At 54.6% G+C, this 17,942-nt stretch overlaps 1 protein-coding gene across 1 annotated transcript; it reads left to right on the top strand.

The window, feature by feature from the left end:
• Nucleotides 1-1,104: 1,104 nt before the first annotated feature.
• On the top strand, nt 1,105-17,716 carry Gpr179 (G protein-coupled receptor 179). The gene is made up of 11 exons (XM_036196876.1): nt 1,105-1,977; nt 3,705-3,813; nt 5,689-5,776; nt 6,297-6,532; nt 7,400-7,468; nt 8,020-8,129; nt 8,381-8,619; nt 8,784-8,922; nt 9,657-9,762; nt 10,590-10,736; nt 12,253-17,716. The coding sequence occupies exons 1-11, from the start codon at nt 1,184-1,186 to the stop codon at nt 17,203-17,205; spliced, it is 6,990 nt and encodes a 2,329-aa protein (XP_036052769.1). The 5' UTR covers nt 1,105-1,183; the 3' UTR covers nt 17,206-17,716.
• Nucleotides 17,717-17,942: the final 226 nt, after the last annotated feature.

Raw genomic sequence — 17,942 nt, 5'->3', positions numbered from 1 at the left:
GAGAGATGGCTCAGTGGTTAAGAGCACTGGCTGCTCTTCCAGTGGATCCGGGTTCCATTCCCAGTACCTACATGTCAGCTCACAACCATCCATAACTCCAGTTCCAGGGACACTCTCCTGGCCTTCTTGGATACCATACATACAAATGCAAATTTACAAAATGGGAAGAGCTCTGGGCGGTGGTGGCACACCCCTTTAATCCCAGCACTCAGGAGGCAGAGGCAGGTGGATCTCTGTGAGTTCGAGGCCAGCTTGGTCTACAGAGCAAGATCCAGAACAGGCACCAAAACTACACAGAGAAACCTTGTCTCAACAAGCCAAAAAGCCAAAAAGCAAAAAAAAAAAAAAAAAGAAAGAAAGAAAGAGAAAAGGAAAAAGGAAGAGCTGTATTTAATTCCAGTAGCTATGAGGCAGAGACAAGTGGGTTTCTGTGAGTTCAAGAAAAGCCTGGTTTACCAGAGAATTCCGGGCTAGCCACGGGTACATAATGAGACCCTGTCTCAAAAAACAAATAAACAAACCAGACAAAGGAAGGGAAGGAGAAAGAGGGCAGCTGGTTTTCACAAAGAAGGGAAGGAGAAGCTGGGATATAGAAAGACAACCGTGCAGGCATCAGGAGCACACTGCTAGCACGCAGCTAGCCCTTTATTATGCCCATTGCAGTTGCTACCAGGAGGCCAAGTGGGGCAGAGGGTGGGGAGAGGGACATGGATTCATCTGTGGTTGCTATGGTGCCCCAGGCCGGATTTGCCCATCTCTACTAATGGAGCAAAGAGTAGAGGAAGGAGGGAGGGAGAGAGAGAACAACTGGTCCCTCCCTTCCCCTCTTTTATCTCTGGAGCAAATGCGGGGTGTACGTGTCTAGAGGGGGGGATGTCTGCATACTGGATCAGAGGTGGAGAGAAGAGTAGCATGCAGGATTAAGAGGTTTTTGAGATGGGGTGGCACACTGAGTGAGGAGGGACAGGCCCATCGTATCTATGTCCAGAAGCTAACTGGTAACATTAGAGAGGGGGAGAAAAAAACCCAAACAGGCTAGATGGTATTAGCATGAGAGAGGGGAGGGAGGGAGGGAGGGAGAGAGGTGTGCAGATAGACTAGACACCAGCCTCTGCCTGCATTCTTCTGAGCCACCCAAACCTCTAGGCAGCCTGGATTCCAGGGATATGAGAGCTGCCAAAGAATGGGCACCAGGGCAGCAGGCACGCCTTCTCTTGTTTGGGGGCTGCTGAGTTGCTGTTTCTTCTTCGATTGGGCTCTGGGGAGCCAAAGGCCCTTCCGCTCTCTGCCTCCACTATCCTCCCAAGCCAAGCCAGGACCTGGGCCCACATGGAAGCCCCCGCAGGGGGCCAACGCAGCCCTGGCTTTTCTTTACTCTGGAGATGTCCAACAGCTGTCAGGGGCTAATTGCAGTGAGAGTTATGAAGTCCGTGGGGCAGAAGGCAGAGTGGGGATCCCCCCAGTCCTACAGAGAGCAGCGGGCACCCTGGCCCAGGCTGCCAATTTCCTCAACATGCTTCTACAAGCCAACGACATCCGAGAGTCGAGTGTGGAGGAGGATGTTGAGTGGTATCAGGCACTTGTCCGAAGTGTGGCAGAGGGGGACCCAAAAGCCTACAGAGCTCTACTGACCTTTAACCCTCCACCAGGGGCCAGCCACCTTCCGCTGGCCCTGCAGGCCACCCGGGTGGGGGATGAGACCATCCTTCAGGATCTGTCTGGGAACAGGGTACAGGAAGAAAATCCAGAAGAGGACCTGGACAGCCTTGGCTTGCAGAAGCGAGTACTGACCAATGACCTAAGGAGTCTTGACAGCCCCAAGTGGCCACGGGGAGATGGATATGTAGGGGACATACATCAGGTGAAGCTGTCTCCTCCTTTCCTGGAATGCCATGAGGGCCGGCTCCGTCCTGGCTGGTTAGTCACAGTCTCAGCCACATTCTATGGACTCAAGCCAGACCTCACCCCGGAAGTCAGGTAAGTGGGATTGGGAAGGATTTGATGGATTTGTGAGGATGTACAGACCATTTGGCAAGAACATGTGTATGTCTGGGGAGGGGGCACAGATGTGTGTGTGCATTCATTTGTGTGTATCTATAACTATCTATTAATAGTCTCAAGTGTGAGTGCGCATGCTGTACATGAACCAGTCAATTCATACATATTTATCTGAACATCTATTGGTTTGTTTTGTGTGTGTATGTGTGTACATCTTCATTTTCTTTTCTTTTCTTTCTTCCTTATTTATTCATTTATTGTTTTTTTCAAGACAGGGTTTTTCTGTGTAGCCCAGGCTGGCCTTGAACTCACAGAGATCCACCTGCCTCTGCCTCCCGAGTGCTGGGATTAAAGGCGTGCGCCGCCACTGCCCATCTTTATTTTGTTTTCTAAGACAGTTTCTCACATAGCCAAGGCTCACCTGGAACCCTGATCCTCCTGCTTCCACTCTCCAAGTGTTGGGATTACAGGCATGTGCCTGGGTATCTCTGGATATTGTTTATATGTTGAGGACAATGTGAAAGTCTATGAGCATGTGCATACACATGCATCTATATATGGGTATGTATGTGTGCAAAGGGTGAGTATAGGCAGGGACAGGTCTTGGGTCTCATGGCTCTCAGGTCTGGGGTATAGACAGAAGAGGTAAGAGAGAACTTGATAGCCTGGCAGTGGTGGCATACACCTTTAATCCCAGCACTCAGGAGGCAGAGGTAGACAGATCTCTGTGAATTCAAGACCAGCCTGATCTACAAATTGAGTTCCAGGACAGCGCTGAGAACACAGAGAAACCCTGTCTAGAAAAATGAAAGAAAAAAGAGAGAGAGAGAGAGAGAGAGAGAGAGAGAGAGAGAGAGAGAGAGAGAACTTAATGACAGTAATAACCCATGTTCCTGGCTTCTCAGAGGAACCACATGGACACTCCAGGAAGCTTCCCAAGAGAAGAAAGATTCCTGGACAGCGACTTGTAACCAACGCCTTTTCAGTGTAGGAGTTGGCTGAGTCCCCAGTATCATTACCAACGACCAGGCTCTTAGTGGAGCAGGCCCCATATCCTATCTATCCTGCCACTGAACTTTGTGATAGTCCTCAAGGAACTGACTCTGCGCTCAGCTAGGGTAAAGAGCCAGTAGTTCTGGGATGCAGGCGCTAAGGAACACAGCGCAGCCAGGCATGCAGCAGCCAGCCTAGCTTTCTCAGCTCTCTGCCCCCATGCATTGTTCCATCAGGGCTCCCCCTCCTGTAAGATGGCATCCTGGCTCCCTGCCAGAGTCCTCCCAATTCAGTCACAACAGGGCTCCTCCATTCCGGACTCCTTTGCAGTGATTAGTTCAGACCTGGTTTGGGCAGAGGAAAGGGGTGGTAAGCAGCTGAGCTGCATATGTTGTGTGTAGATGCAATGGGCAAGGGTGAAAAAAAAATCCCTTCTCAGTGATCATCAGAGCCCTGGGCTCCTGCATGCCTTGACATGCCTTTTCTTCCTGCCCATTGATGGAAACCAAAAAATGATAAGATGATGACTAGGGAAGAAGTGGGGAATACAACCTATGGGAGGGGACTGTTGCCACAGAAACAGGGCTGATGGCACTGGAGATCTGCCTCGCATGTGTGCAGTCCTGACTCTGTGCTAAAGCGTGAAAGACCAATAATGTAACGATTGCCTCAGCATCGCCACCGTGCCCCTAACTGCCAATTTGCTGCCCTAGGGGGCAGGTGCAGATGGACGTCGACCTCCAAAGCGTGGACATCAATCAGTGTGCAAGTGGCCCAGGCTGGTACTCGAACACCCACCTGTGTGATCTCAACAGCACTCAGGCAAGAAGGATGGGTCCACTGGCTCCTCCCTTCATTCCCCTTTCCCATCACCGCCCACCACCCAGCTCCCAGGAGCAGCTGACAAAGCCACTCTGGTATCTCAGGGCTTTAAGGGGGTCCCAAGTGACTGGCAGAGGTAAAATGGCAGGCTTTGGTAAAAGGAGGCCAATGTATGAGACTACCTCATACCTTCCATCTCTTGCCAAAAAGATACTCACACCTGTGAAACCTGAATGTGCCTCCTTGTTTGCCCTCCATCTGGTATTCAGCCCTGCAGGGTTCTTCTTTAGAGCAACTTCTGAGCCTCACCTGCTTTCCTTCTCGTAGGCTACATGCTCCACAGTAACACAGCTCTGAGCTCCTTCAGTATTCACCAAAGTAAACAGCATTGCTGGCTGGGTGTAGGAGGAGGCTGACCAGCATTTGAAAAGGTCTGGGACTAGTGAAGGTGACAGCAAGCCACACGCAGAACCAAAGCCCTTTGCTCACAGCGATCTGTTTTTAGCCACTGACCTCAGCCCTGTACTTAACTCCCCTGCCCATCTCCGAGGCCATTTGTGTCCCCTGCTGAGCATAGGAGAAGGCAGAATAGAGAGCTAGGCTTGGCATCCCACCAGCCGGGCATTATCATGCTGAGGAATGTAGTCCTATGTTAAGCCAGGTAGGTCCTGATAAAGGAATTTGCCTCTCCATGGGGGTCTTTTGGTTGTTGTTTGGTTTGGTTTTTGGAAACAGGGTTTTTTGTTTTTGTTTTTTTGTTTGTTTTTGTTTTTTGTTTTGTTGAGACAGGGTTTCTCTGTGTAGCTTTGTGCCTTTCCTGGAACTCACTTGGTAGCCCAGGCTGGCCTCGAACTCACAGAGATCCACCTGCCTCTGCCTCCCAAGTGCTGGGATTAAAGGCGTGCGCCATCACCGCCCGGCTAGAAACAGGGTTTTTCTGTGCAGTCCTGGCTGTCCTGGAACTCGCTCTGTAGACCAGGCTAGCCTAAAACTAATGGAGATCCACCTGCCTCTGCCTCCCAAGCCACCACGCCTGGCCATGGGGGTCTTTTTAACGTATCTGTCTTAAATAGAGTTACTGTTGCTGTGATGGAACACCATGACCAAAAGCAAGTTGGGGAGGAGAGGGTTCCATATATCAGTTTATTGTTAAAAACAGTGAGGGCAGGAACTCAAGCAGGGCAGGAACCTGGAGGCAGGAGCTGATGCAGAGGCCGTGGAGGGGTGCTGCTTACTGGCTTGCTCATCATGGCTTGTTCAGCCTGCTTTCTTATAGAATCCAGGACCACCAGCCCAGGGATGGCCCCAACAACAGTGGGATGGGTCCTCCCATGTCAATGTCAATCACTAATTAAGAAAATGCCCTACAGCTGGATCTTATGAAGGCATCTTCTCAACTGAGGCTCATAGCGCTCCCGATAATTCTAGCTTGTGTCAAGTTGACATAAAACTAGCCAGCACAACACCTATATGCCAAGTTCATGGGAGCCCTTTGAAGCAGGGTGTAGGCACGTAAGAGGTATGATTGGGCTCTGAGCTCTCCGTATCTTTACCTCTCCCAGTACCTAGCCCTAGCCACAGGTAGGCACCAGGAAATGGAACGTGAGACCCCTATTACAGCCAGTCTGAACAAGAGAGTCATGTATCCTAGTTATGAATCCTGTATTCTTTTCTTGGATACTCCTTAAAAAGACCTAACAGCAGGGGATGGGGAAGTTTCCAGAGGTGGGGCTGGGAGCTGGGCAAGAACAGAGGAGGCTTCTGGTGAACTTTCCTAATGTAAACTCAGAAGCCATGGGTGGAGGGAGCACTTCCCAGCAGGAAAAGCTTTCAAAGAAAAACATCATACAAACAAATGCCGTTTGTCATCCCCAGTGTGTCCCTCTGGAGAGTCAGGGCTTTGTCCTTGGCCGGTATCTCTGTCGCTGCCGACCTGGATTCTACGGGGCTAGCAGTTCTGGGGGTACGTAAGTGTGGAGAGGGCTAAGCAGAGGTTTTGCAAGCTGAGGTAAGTTGGGATGGAACATCAATGGATGAAAGGTAGGTTTGAGGTAACCCTGGGAGGAAGTGGGCGTCAACAGCAGAAAGCCAAGAGGAGAGGCTGGGCATGGGGGCACATAACTATAGTCCCAGCACTTGGAAGGCTGAGGTAGGAGGATTGCCATGAACTCAAGGCCAGTTTGGGCTACAATCTGAGACCCTGTCTCAAAAGAAGAAGGGGGGGGGGCGGGGGGTGTTAGGATCAGCGGGGCTGTTTGTAGGTTTCTACCTTCTGAGAATAAACTCAAACACACAGGTATGAGGCAAGCTAGCTTCTGAATGAGCCTTAGCATGGTGTCTTCCTGTTACCCTGTCCTTAATGGGCCATGACCCTTTGCTCTTATTCCTGGGGCCATAAGCTACAGGAGGGCTTGTAGTCCCCAAAGCCAGACCCTCAGAAATCCCTAGACAAGCTCTCCTTACACACACCTTGTCCTTTGTAGGGTTAGAGGAGAAAGCAAGTCAGTCTGCCGGCCAATTCGGGTCCCCACAAGGCAGCTTAGGGAAGCTGCTGCGGTGCCAGCCGTGTCCTGAAGGCTGCACCAGCTGTCTGGATGCCACACCATGCCTGGTTGAGGAGGCCCTGGCACTGAGGACGGCAGTGCTGGGCTGCCAGGCCTGCTGCATGCTGGCGGTCTTCCTGAGTATGCTGGTTGCCTACCGTTGCCGAGAGAGCAAGGCAAGACAGCCCTATCTTTCTTCTGTGCACACATCCAACCCACCTCAACCAGAGAGCTAAGTCTTGGGAGAAGGGGTGCCAACCTTGCTTCTATGCCGGAATGTGTGACATTGGGCAATGACCTCTCTACCTTAGACCTGTTTCCTTGTCTGCAACTTTGTATTTGATTCAACAAATACTAGTTGAATGCCTGCTCAGAGCAAAACATTCCCTAGGCACTCTGCAAGAGAAGCAGTCTGGAACCCCTGGCATGGAGGAAGCCAGGAGACAGGGGCAAGGATGGGGGTGGCTGTCAGGTGCCGTGGGGGGCTCAGAGGAGGGACCCAGTTACTCTGGAGGAGATGGCGTTTCTAGGAAAAGTGATACTGAGGAAAGGCTTGAAGGTTAACTGGTTTTTACTGGGCAAAGAAGGGAAGCTTATTCTAGACCAAGACACAGTCTGCCCGGAGGAATGCCAGAGGTCCTTTCTAGCTCTAACAACCTTCGGTGTGAGCCTAGCATTGCCCTTAGTGCAAGCGTAGCTGGACCCTGGCATGAGACTGGAGGAGCGGCTGTGAACAGGGGGTGGAGCCAGGAGGAGTGGCTGTGAACAGGGGGTGGAGCCAGGAGGAGTGGCTGTGAACAGGGGGTGGAGCCAGGAGGAGCGGCTGTGAACAGGGGGTGGAGCCAGGAGGAGCGGCTGTGAACAGGGGGTGGAGCCAGGAGGAGCGGCTGTGAACAGGGGGTGGAGCCAGGAGGAGTGGCTGTGAACAGGGGGTGGAGCCAGCCATGGAGGGAGCCCTGGGCTAGAGTGGGCCTGCAGACAGGCCCAGGCCAGGCCTGGTGCTCTCAGCACCCTGCTCACACTTTTCTCTCCTGGGCTCACAGAGGATCCGGGCATCTGGAATCTTCCTGCTGGAAACCATCCTTTTTGGATCCTTACTTCTCTACTTTCCTGTGAGTTGTGACCAGTAGCTGGCCTTACTTCTTAGTACCCTCTACTCCCAAACTGTCTTCATCCTCCAGAATCCTTTACTGCCTTCTTAGAAAGATTTGGCAACTTTAAATTCGCCCCTACCTGGTGTGGTGGTGGCACACGCCTTTAATCTCAGCACTCCAAAGGCAGAGCCAGGCGGATCTCTGTGAGATCAAGGCCAGCCTGGGCTACAGAGCTAGTTCCAGGACAGCCAGGACTACGCAGAGAAATCCTATCTTGGAAAACAAAACAAAAAGTTAAATTCCTCCTACCTATTCCCACAAATGGCATGCTGGCCTCATAAGCTCTGGAGACAGAGACCCAGATCTAGAAGAATTTTCTGACTTGCCGGTGCAGTTTAAGGAAAGCTATCTACCCTTTCCGATACGTTAAACTGCAACTCTGCAAAAGGGAAGTATGAGGCTTCCACCGTGGGGCTGCTGAGAAGATTAGTCATGTGTGTGTCAGGGCATGGATGGAGAGTGGCCGGACGCACAGCAGAAAGCAGCTGCTTCTGTCTCTCCACCATCAGGTGTTCATCCTCTACTTCAAGCCCAGTGTGTTCCGCTGCATCGCTCTCCGCTGGGTCCGGCTGCTAGGTTTTGCCGTCGTCTATGGGACCATCATATTGAAGCTTTATAGGTGGGGCCCTGCAGACCTCGCCACTGTGCGGCTCGCCCCAGGCTACCCAGCTCATTCACACAGTGAAGTTTTTCAGCGCCAGACCTTCCCCTGTACCTCCAGCCCAGCCTCAGTCACTCAGCTGTCCCCCTCTGTGTAACTTTTGGGAAGATCAGGGGAGGCGGGCTGGGAAGCGCTGGACAGAATTCAGGGCTCTGGCTCCATCCTTGGTCCTCCCGACTGACTTCCCACGTGCACCTTCCTCCCCTCAGGGTGCTCCAGCTGTTTCTGTCTCGAACAGCCCAGCGGGGTCCACATCCAAGCAGTGGGCAGTTGCTGCGGCGCTTGGGGCAGCTCCTCCTGTTGGTATTAGGCTTCCTGGTTGTGTGGACGGCGGGCGTCCTGGAGCCAGGCATGGAGCACACACCTCTGGTGACCCGAGGCCACACTCCCACGGGCCGCCACTTCTACCTCTGTCACCATGACCACTGGGACTACATCATGGTTGTGGGTGAGCTGCTGCTGCTGAGCCCAGCCCCCTTCTGGCCCTGGCTCTTACCTCCAGGATATTCTGGAGCTGGTTCCCCTGGGTCTGGGCTGCTCTGAACTTGGTTTTGGAGAGGGTCGGCAGGCTGCTGAAGTGGTAAGAGATCTCTCTCTCACCACCCGCTCCAGCGGAAATGCTGCTGCTGTGTTGGGGCAGCTTCCTCTGCTATGCCACCCGGGCTGTCCCCTCAGCCTTCCATGAACCGCGCTACATGAGCATCGCCCTGCACAATGAGTTGCTACTCTCTACTGTCTTCCACACAGCCAGGTGAGGACTAGCCTTCCTTCCCGAGACTCCGCCCACCCAGTCAATGTTCTCCACCTCCAGGTGAGGGGGTCTGTCTAACAGTGATCCTTGCAATGCTGCTATGTCCAGTAGGGTACAGGAGGGCTCCACATATATCCTTCCTATATCTCATCTCTCGTTCAGAAGAGATACCGGCCAGGTACGCCTTTTATCCCAGCACTCGGGAGGCAGAGGCAGGCAGATTTCTGTGAGTTCGAGGCCAGCCTGGTCTACAGAGCGAGTTCCAAAACAGGCTCCAAAAGCTATACAGAGAAACCTTGTCTCAAAAAAAAAAAAAAAAGAAAGTGTGAGAGACAGATACCAAATCCATAAGAAGTGTGTCTCATTCCTAATTGCCTGTCTTCAGCCCTGAGTGTTTCCCCTCAAGCCCTGACCCCTTCCTTACGCCTTAGTCTTCAGAGCAGCAGGCCTGCTGTGTGTTTATGGGGACCTGGCTGTGGTTGAGGGAGACACAAACTACAAGGTGATCCTAATAGACCCCTGGGCACAGTTCTGTTCTGTAACCTGGCCAGGCAGAAGCAGTGGGGTGCAGTCATTTAGGAGGACTCCTCAGAAGAGGGGTTTAATGAGGACCTTGCAATTACACCTATGATCCAGAGAGGGAAGGAAGTGTGTCCTCCTGGCAGAGTGCCAGGCTGGGGCTGGGGTGGAGAGTTGGTGAGGGTGATGATCACCCTGTCCCATCTGGTCCTCAGGTTTGTGCTGGTTCCTTCCCTGAACCCAGACTGGACACTTCTCCTCTTTTTCCTCCATACCCACAGTACAGTCACCGCCACACTAGCTCTGATCTTCATCCCAAAGGTAAGTCTTCCCCCAACTTTGTAAGGCAGGCCCTCGGCCCCTTGGTAAAGAACACTGTGGGCCTGCCACCTCAGCACCCTCTCCACATAAAAAATGATGAGCATCTCAGGCAAGGGCTTGGTTGGGAGAGGAAGCTGTTCCCTGCTTCCAGTACCTAAGCAAGCAACATAGAGCTAGGGATGGAAGAAGAATTTGTTTGGCTTTGTTTTGTTTTGGTTTTGGGTTTTTTGTTTTGTTTTTTGAGACAGGGTTTCTCTGTGTAGCCCTGGCTGTCCTCGAACTCACAGAGATCCTCCTGCTTCTGCCTCCCGAGTACTGGGATTAAAAGCATGTGCCACCACCACCCGGCTGTTTTTGTTTTTTGAAGACAGGGTTTTTCTGTGTAGCTTTGCACCTTTCCTGGAACTCACTCTGTAGACCAGGCTGGCCTTATTTGTTTGTTTTTTGAGACAGAGTCTCACTATATAACCCTGGCTGTCCTGGAACTGGCTATATAGACTTGAACTCACGGAGACTGCCAGCCTCTGCCTCTGCCTCTGCCTCCTGAATGCTGGGATTAAAGGCCAGTATGTCTGGTATCCTTTTAATCCAGCTAGTGGACTCTGAAGATGTGGGGAGCAGCCAATAGAGGCAGGCTGGAGAGCTGAAGGCCATGCCTAAGGGTAGTGTGCTGGTCCCTGCTAAGAATGGGGAATAGAATTCTCTGAAGCATCAGATTCCAAATCAGCAGGGTGAAGACTCCTGAAGGAAAGGCAGCCTAGGTGAAGGTAGAAGTGGGCAGGATGCCATTGTCTCTCCTCCACCCCCCCCTACCCCATCTTGGCTAGTTCTGGAAGCCAGGGGCGCCACCCCGAGAGGAGATCTTGGATGAAGTGTATGAGGATGAGCTGGACCTGCAGCGCTCAGGCTCCCACCTCAACAGCAGCATCGCCTCAGCCTGGAGTGAGCGCAGCCTGGACGCAGGGGATATTCGGGTAGGTCCCCCTCCTCTACCCCAGTCCCTCTCATATCAACTTCTAAGGACTGAGCAGAGGAACACAGCTGTGCTGCCACAGGGCTACACACCAGAGTCAACCCCAAGGCCTCCCTCCTCCAAGACTGTACCTCCCTTTTCTACCATCCAAGACACCCTCCCCCATCACATACCATCCAATTGAAAAGAACAAACCCAGATGCCAAGGCCCTGAAGGCCCAGGTCCAGCCAGAGTATACTCTTAAGCTCCTGTGTTCTTCTCTTCATAGGGTGGGGCAGACTAGAAAAGCCTTAAGTCCCTAGCAAAGTGGAATGGCTGACAATCCTCACAGTCAGCTATGGGACTAGAAAGTGCCCCCACGTCTGCGCCTCTGCATCTTCTTCAATTTTATTGTCGTTTGGGTTTTTTGTTTTGTTTTTTGGTTTTTTGAGACGGGTTTCTCTGTATAGTCCTGGCTGTCCTGGAACTCATTTGTAAACCAGGCTGGTCTCAAGCTCAGGGAGCTGCCTGCCTCTGTCTCCCAAGTGCTAGGATTAAAGGCGTGTGCCACCACACCTGGCACCTCTGCATCTTCTATGTAACCTGTGTTTACTTCCTTAGAACATTCTAGGAGATTGATGGAACTAGTGGATGGGGAATGTTACATGTCAGTGTCAATGAAAACTACTCTGAATTTCTTCCCAAACAACAACAGCAAAACCCTAAAACCAAAGAAGATGCAGAGGGAGGTACAGAGAGGTCAATAAAACAGTCAGCCCCACCCTCCATGCTGGGCATTTCCCAGGAGATCACGGTGCTCCAGAGCAGTGAGGGCACCCTGAGCCCTCAGGACTGAATGGATCCAAGTCAGAACTAGCTTGGCTCTGGTCTCTAGGGAACAGAGTAGTGAATTCTGAGTTTTAGAAACAAGAAAAGGAGCAGCTTGGTAGAGAAGAGGTGCCCCAAAGAAAATAGTTTAACCGAGGGCCAAGGAGGGGAACAGCACTGGTGGGGAGCAGCACTGGTGGGGAGGAGCAGCACTGGTGTGGGGAGCAGCACTGGTGGGGAGGAGCAGCACTGGTGTGGGGAGCAGCACTGGTGGGGAGGAGCACTGGTGGGGAGGAGCAGTACTGGTGGGGAGGAGCACTGGTGGGGAGGAGCAGTACTGGTGGGGAGGAGCAGCATTGGTGGGGAGGAGCACTGGTGGGGAGGAGCAGTACTGGTGGGGAGGAGCAGCATTGGTGGGGAGGAGCACTGGTGGGTAGGAGCAGCACTGGTGTGGGGAGCAGCACTGGTGTGGGGAGCAGCACTGGTGGGGAGGAGCAGCACTGGTGGGGAGGAGCAGCACTGGTGTGGGGAGCAGCACTGGTAGGGAGGAGCAGCACTGGTGGGGAGGAGCAGCACTGGTGGGGAGGAGCAGCACTGGTGGGGAGGAGCAGCACTGGTGGGGAGGAGCAGCACTGGTGGGGAGGAGCACTGGTGGGGGCAGGCTCAGCCATCTCAGAGGTGGCTCTGCTGCCCCGCCCCTCCCTTGCAGGATGAGCTCAAGAAGCTCTACGCCCAGCTAGAGGTCCGCAAGACCAAGGAGATGGCGGCTAACAACCCCCACCTGCCCAAGAAGCGGAGCAGCTCGCGCCAGGGCCTGGGCCGCTCTTTCATGAGGTACCTGGCCGAGTTCCCAGAGGCCCTGGCTAGGCAGCACTCCCGGGACTCGGGCTCTCCAGGCCGCGGCAGCCTGCCAGGCTCTTCTAGACGCAGGCTTCTCAGCTCCAGCCTTCAAGAGACCGAGAAGCCACCAACCCTGCGCAAGACCCGCAGCACCTATGTCCACCACAGGGAGCATCCCACACCTCTCCTTGACTCCACACTGAGCAGAACCCTGTCCAAGAAGGCCTCGCCCGCCTCGCCGGCCTCGGAGGGCCCAGCAGAGGGGCCCCCAGCCCTGGGCTTCAGGTCGGCCAGTGCTCACAACCTGACAGTGGGAGGAGAGAAGCCCCCCAGGGCCAGGCCCGTCTCCCTGCAGAAGTCACTCAGTGTTGTGGCTGGCTCCAGGGAAAAGGCTCTTCTCGTGGCCAGTCAGGCCTACCTGGAGGAAACCTACCGGCAGATAAAAGAGAGAGAGGAGCGCCAGAAGGCGGCCATAGTGAGCCCCGTGCGCAGGCCGTCGGCCAGGAGGTTGGAGCGGCCTCTGAGGGCTCCTCTGTCAGCCCCGCCTTCCCCGGCCAAGAGCAGCAGCATGGACAGCTCTCGTACCCCCGGGGGGCCTCGTGAGGAGGCTGGGAGAAGGCTGCCTCACGCCCCCATCCGGCACCAGGTCTCCACACCCATCTTCGCTCTGTCTGGGGCCTACCTGGGAGAGCCAAGAATGCTGTCTCCCACCCCAACCCCCACACTGGCTCCTGTTCCGTTGCCAGCTCTGGCCCCAACCCCCACCTCAGTCCTGGCACCGGTCCCAATGCCCCCCCAAAGTCCCCCCCTACTCACTTTCATCTGTCCCTGGGAGAACGCAGAGCTGCCAGGCAAGAAAGAAAATGTGGTCCAGGAAGGCCCCGCGGGGGCAGAGCAAAGCAGCCACTCACCGGCCTCAGCTCGTACCAAGATCTGGAGGGCCCTCTCTGTGGCAGTGGAGAAAAGGGGGACTGGGGAGGGTGAGAGGCCTGCAGAGGAAGGACATGCCCAGGCGGAAGCTGGTGATGTGGGTGAGGACAAGCCCAAGGTCCTCTCAAAATCCCACAGCCTCAAGACACCGCTGCAGCAGGGCTCCGTGCGCAGCCTGGGCCTGGCCATCAAAGCTCTGACCCGTTCTAGGAGCACCTATAAAGAGAAGGAAGGTGGGGAGGACGGCTCTGAGACTGAGAAGGGAAAGCCTACAGGGCTGAGCATGGCAGCCCCACCCCGATCTCCCAGGCTAGGCCGGCCCAAAGCGGTGAGCAAGCAGGCTGCCCTCACCCTCTGTGAGGATGAGGAGTCCCTCCAGAACCAACAGAATGCTCACACCAGCAGAATGCTCCAGGTCTGCCACACAGAGGGCAGCAGAGAACAAGAAGATAGGAAGAAGAAGGCGTCGCCGGCCCCCGGGGAGAGGACCAGCAAGCTAGGGCTTGCTACACTGAGGCAAGTTTTTGGGGACAAAAATGCTGAACAAGTGAAGGAATCCTCTGTGGGGGACCAAGAGGTGACAGATACCACCCTCCGGCCCCTCAGCAGTGCTGACCACAGGGTGGCAGAGGTGTGCCCCTGGGAAGTCACTCCCCCAGGAACGTGCCAGCCAGAGAATAGCACCAAGGCCAAAATCTGCCCCTGGGAGGGGGCCGAAGGCGGCCTTGAGAAGACTCCATCAAGACAAGTTCTAAGTAGCTCCTGGGAAGGGAGGGAGAAAACCTCGGAGGGTTCAGGACCTGAGGGTGACGGTGCCCTTACTGGGGAAAAGCCAGAGAGGCTTGTCCGGAGCCTGGAGGCAGTGTGTCCTTGGGAAAGTGCTGACCCTGGAGGTCTGTCTCCTCAGTTAGCCCATCAGGACTCTGACAGAACCCAGGGCAGGTCTGCAGCAGTGGGCAGTACAGAGGTGAGGAAGGGAGAAAGGCACCCAGAGGTTCTCCCACCCGAGGCTGCCAAGGCTGAACTGTGCCCCTGGGAGCTGAGTGACGTGGGGGAGGGGACATTGGCCCAGAGAGTGAAGGAACCCCCCGAAGAAAGGCCGAAAGCCCCCAAAAAGGGAACTGTCTGGAGCGAACAGAATCTGGGCAGAGACCTGGTGACTCTTTGTCCTTGGGAAAGTACAGATTTTCGGGGTCCCTCAGCAGTCTCACTTCAAGCCCTGGGAAGCTCAGGGGGTCTGGGCAGTGATAGTGCAGAGGTCTGCCCATGGGAGGTAGGAGATACACCTAATGACAGGAAAGCTGAGGTCTGTCCCTGGGAGCTGAGAGCAGAAACTCTGAATCCGGGAACTGACAGGGAATCTCTCCCAGGAAAGGAGACTGTCTCCGGAAAGGGGTACTTGGGAGACATGGGGGAGCAAACTGCGAGGACAGTGCCTATAGTCTATCAGGGGCAGGAGTCAGTGTGCCCCTGGGAGGACCCAGCCCCTGAGCAGTCCAGCCCCCACCCAGACAACAACTCATCCAAGGCTGCTGTGCAGTTCCTAAGCAGTGGGGGCGGCCAGGTGCTGCTGCAAGTGTGTCCTTGGGAAGCGCTCGAGCCAGAGGCAAAGCAGGCAGCATCCTCAACGGCAGAAATCTGTCCCTGGGAAGAAGATGGAAGAACCCAGGACAGGACATCAGAACACACACCCAAAGGAGGAGAATCTCAAAAAGACAAGGAGAAAATACCCAGAAAAGCAAGAATCCAAACATGGGAAAAGGCTGGGGGGCAGATCCAAAAGCAGGAAGCAATCTGCCCCTGGGAGAGCATGGACCCGAGCAGCACCCCGCAAAAAGACTCAGAGAAACCCCAAGCCACTCTCCAGAGGCAAGGCAGTATGGGAGGCAAAGGTGCTGAGATCTGCCCGTGGGATGTGGAGGAGGGCCTGACAGCTGAGAAGGCCAAGATCTGCCCCTGGGAGGTGGGTGCTGGGGCCAGAGAGGAAAGGACTGTGGGAGCTGAAGCCTGTGGAGTCTCTTGGAACGATACAGGTCAGAAGACGTCTGCAGATTCAGGACCCAGGCAGATACCTGCTACTCCAAAGAAGCCAGAGAGGCCAGGCCTGGAGAGGGAGGTGGTCTGTCCCTGGGACAGTGAGGCTCCAGAGGACTCTTCTCAGCATCCAGATGCTCTGAGCACTGAGGAACCAAAAGACGGGCTCCAAGAACTGAGCTCCAGGCCAACAGAGGTGTGTCCCTGGGAAGCGAGCGAAGGCACCGTGGTGAAAGGGCTGGGGCGACAGATAGGGAGTGAGCCGGCGGAGCAAGGGCCAAAGGAGCTGGAAAAGGTGGGACTTCCCTTCCCAGTGGGGACATCAAAAGGGGGCGCAAAACTCTGCCACGGACAGGAAGCTATCAGTCCTTGGAAGGACGAGGACTGGAGGAAGCCATCTGCCCAGGTCCCCACGGTCTCAGATTTGCCCAGCAGCATCAGCAGTCAGGCAGCAGAGGGGCAGTCCTCAGAAGCGAGTGACAGGGCGAGAGAGAAGGGCAGCCTGAGACAAAGCCTGGAGGCGGGCTCCTGCCCAGAACACACCCCCCAAGGAAAAGCGACAGCTTTGAAATCACAGTTCCCTGTTGACGGAGGAGGAACAAGCAAAGAGCTCCAGTCTGTCTGCCCCGGGGAGAGCAGGATGCCGGCAGGCCCCTCTCTCCACCCTCAAGGTCAGTACTCTGACCAACCTAGAGCCAGCTCCCAGACACTGGTCAGTACTGGCAGAAGAGTTGCTGAGGTGTGCCCAGGGGATGCTCCGGTCCCAGATCAGTATGACCCTGACAGTGACACCAAGGTCTGTCCTTGGAAGGTGACGGGGAGAATTATGGAGACACAGACATCAGAACAGGATGAAAAGGAGGAATCTCAAGAGGAAAAAGAAAGAGCCCCTGAAAAACCAGAACCCGAAGGTGTGGCAGACCAGAAAATGCCACAGACCAGGAACTTTGGGGAGCCAGAAGCTATGTGTCCCGGGGAGAGTCAGGACTTTGGGGTGCAGCCAGCCACTGGTGCTTCTGATGGAAGCAAGGGCAGTTCTGAGAAAGTGGGCTGTGTGGGGGTCAGGCTGGCAGAAGTGTGTCCTTGGGAGGTAGAAGAGGTTCCCTCTGCCAAGAAAGTGGAGCTCTGCCCTTGGGAAGCCAGTCCAGGAACAGTGGGGGAGGGGGCACTGGACCAGGGGCAGGATGGAGAGTCCCAAGCCAGTCCAGGAACAGTGGGGGAGGGGGCACTGGACCAGGGGCAGGATGGAGAGTCCCAGGGGGCTGGAGGGCCTCAAGGACACTTTTTAGAAGCAGCAGCAGCGGTCTGCCCCTCAGAAGGCACAGCAACAGCAGGGCTCTTCCCGGAGGCAGACACCCTGGGCACAGACCACCCCAAGGTCAGCCCCCATGGAGCAAGCAGCCCAGGGCAGAGGCTAGCAGAATTATGTCAGTGGGAAGTGACAGACCCAGAAGGAAATAAAATCAAGGGCACCATGGCAGACATCTGTCCATGGGAGGAAAGCAGAGCCCCAGCTGATGAATCAGGCCCCCTGGCTTTACCAACAACCCAGACAGATGTCCTTGCTGCCCCCGAGAAATCACTCTGCCTCTATGTACACAGACCTTTGGAGCCCCTTCTTCCAGAGAGCAAGAGCGTCCACCCACAAGTAAGCAAGCCACCCAGCGCTCTCCCTCTGGAAGGTGTCAGAGAACCTTTGGGACTTGAGCCTGGAGCTGAGTCAGATCCAGAGCCAAGTCTCGAAGAAGCGGAGGCTCCGAAGTCTCTCCCCTTGATTGAAGATCAAGAGCAAGTGACTTCTGAAGCTCGAGATGGGGAACCCGGCCCTCCACCTGCTTACCCTTGGGACTGTGAATGACGGCGCCACAGTGAGGTCAGAGCTCCTTCAGGACACTTCCCAAGCTCCAGTTCCCAAGGGGCTGCCTCAAAGAAGCTTGGCTACCTTTCCCCAAGAGGCCAGATGGCAATTCATTCAAGAAGGGTGCAGCGAGGCCCCCAAGGGATATCCCATCCTCTCCACTTCTCTTTCTGCTTGAGGAAACAAAACTGGACCCTCCCCTTCTAAAGAATTTTGCTATTTGTCCAGCGTACCCGACACCAGTCATTCAAATCTGAACTCTCACTCAAACGGAGTTTACCCAAGGCAGCGAAGAACCAGACCACACGAGGCAGTGGCGATCGGGAACTGTGGGCGAGAGAAGGCTATGGAGCCATGTGACTTAAGATGAAAGACAGGGCTAGAATGTGGCTCAGTGGTTAAGAGCATGCCCTGCTCTTGCATGGGACCTAGGTTTTGCTCTCAACACCCATGTCAAGTGGCTTATAACCACCTATAACTCCAGCTCTAGGGAATCCTTCAATTTCTTCTGGTCTCTGCGGCCATTCATGTGCACACACCCCCACAGACAGACACAATTAAAATTAAATGTTTAAAAGATGAAAGATAAGTCAGAGGAAAAGACAAAATATGTGCACCCCCTCCCCCCAAATATCTCACAGACCTAGACCTTCTTCTCATTGCATTCCCTGACACATGGTCCCATGGAGCCCAGGCTGGTCTAGAACTCAGTATGTAGCTGAGGCCCAGTGTATTCA

The sequence above is a fragment of the Onychomys torridus genome, chromosome 8, assembly GCF_903995425.1.
Source record: "Onychomys torridus chromosome 8, mOncTor1.1, whole genome shotgun sequence".
Taxonomy (NCBI): domain Eukaryota; kingdom Metazoa; phylum Chordata; class Mammalia; order Rodentia; family Cricetidae; genus Onychomys; species Onychomys torridus.
Note: the sequence above shows the minus strand (reverse complement) of the source record. Positions and strands in the feature narration are given on the sequence as shown.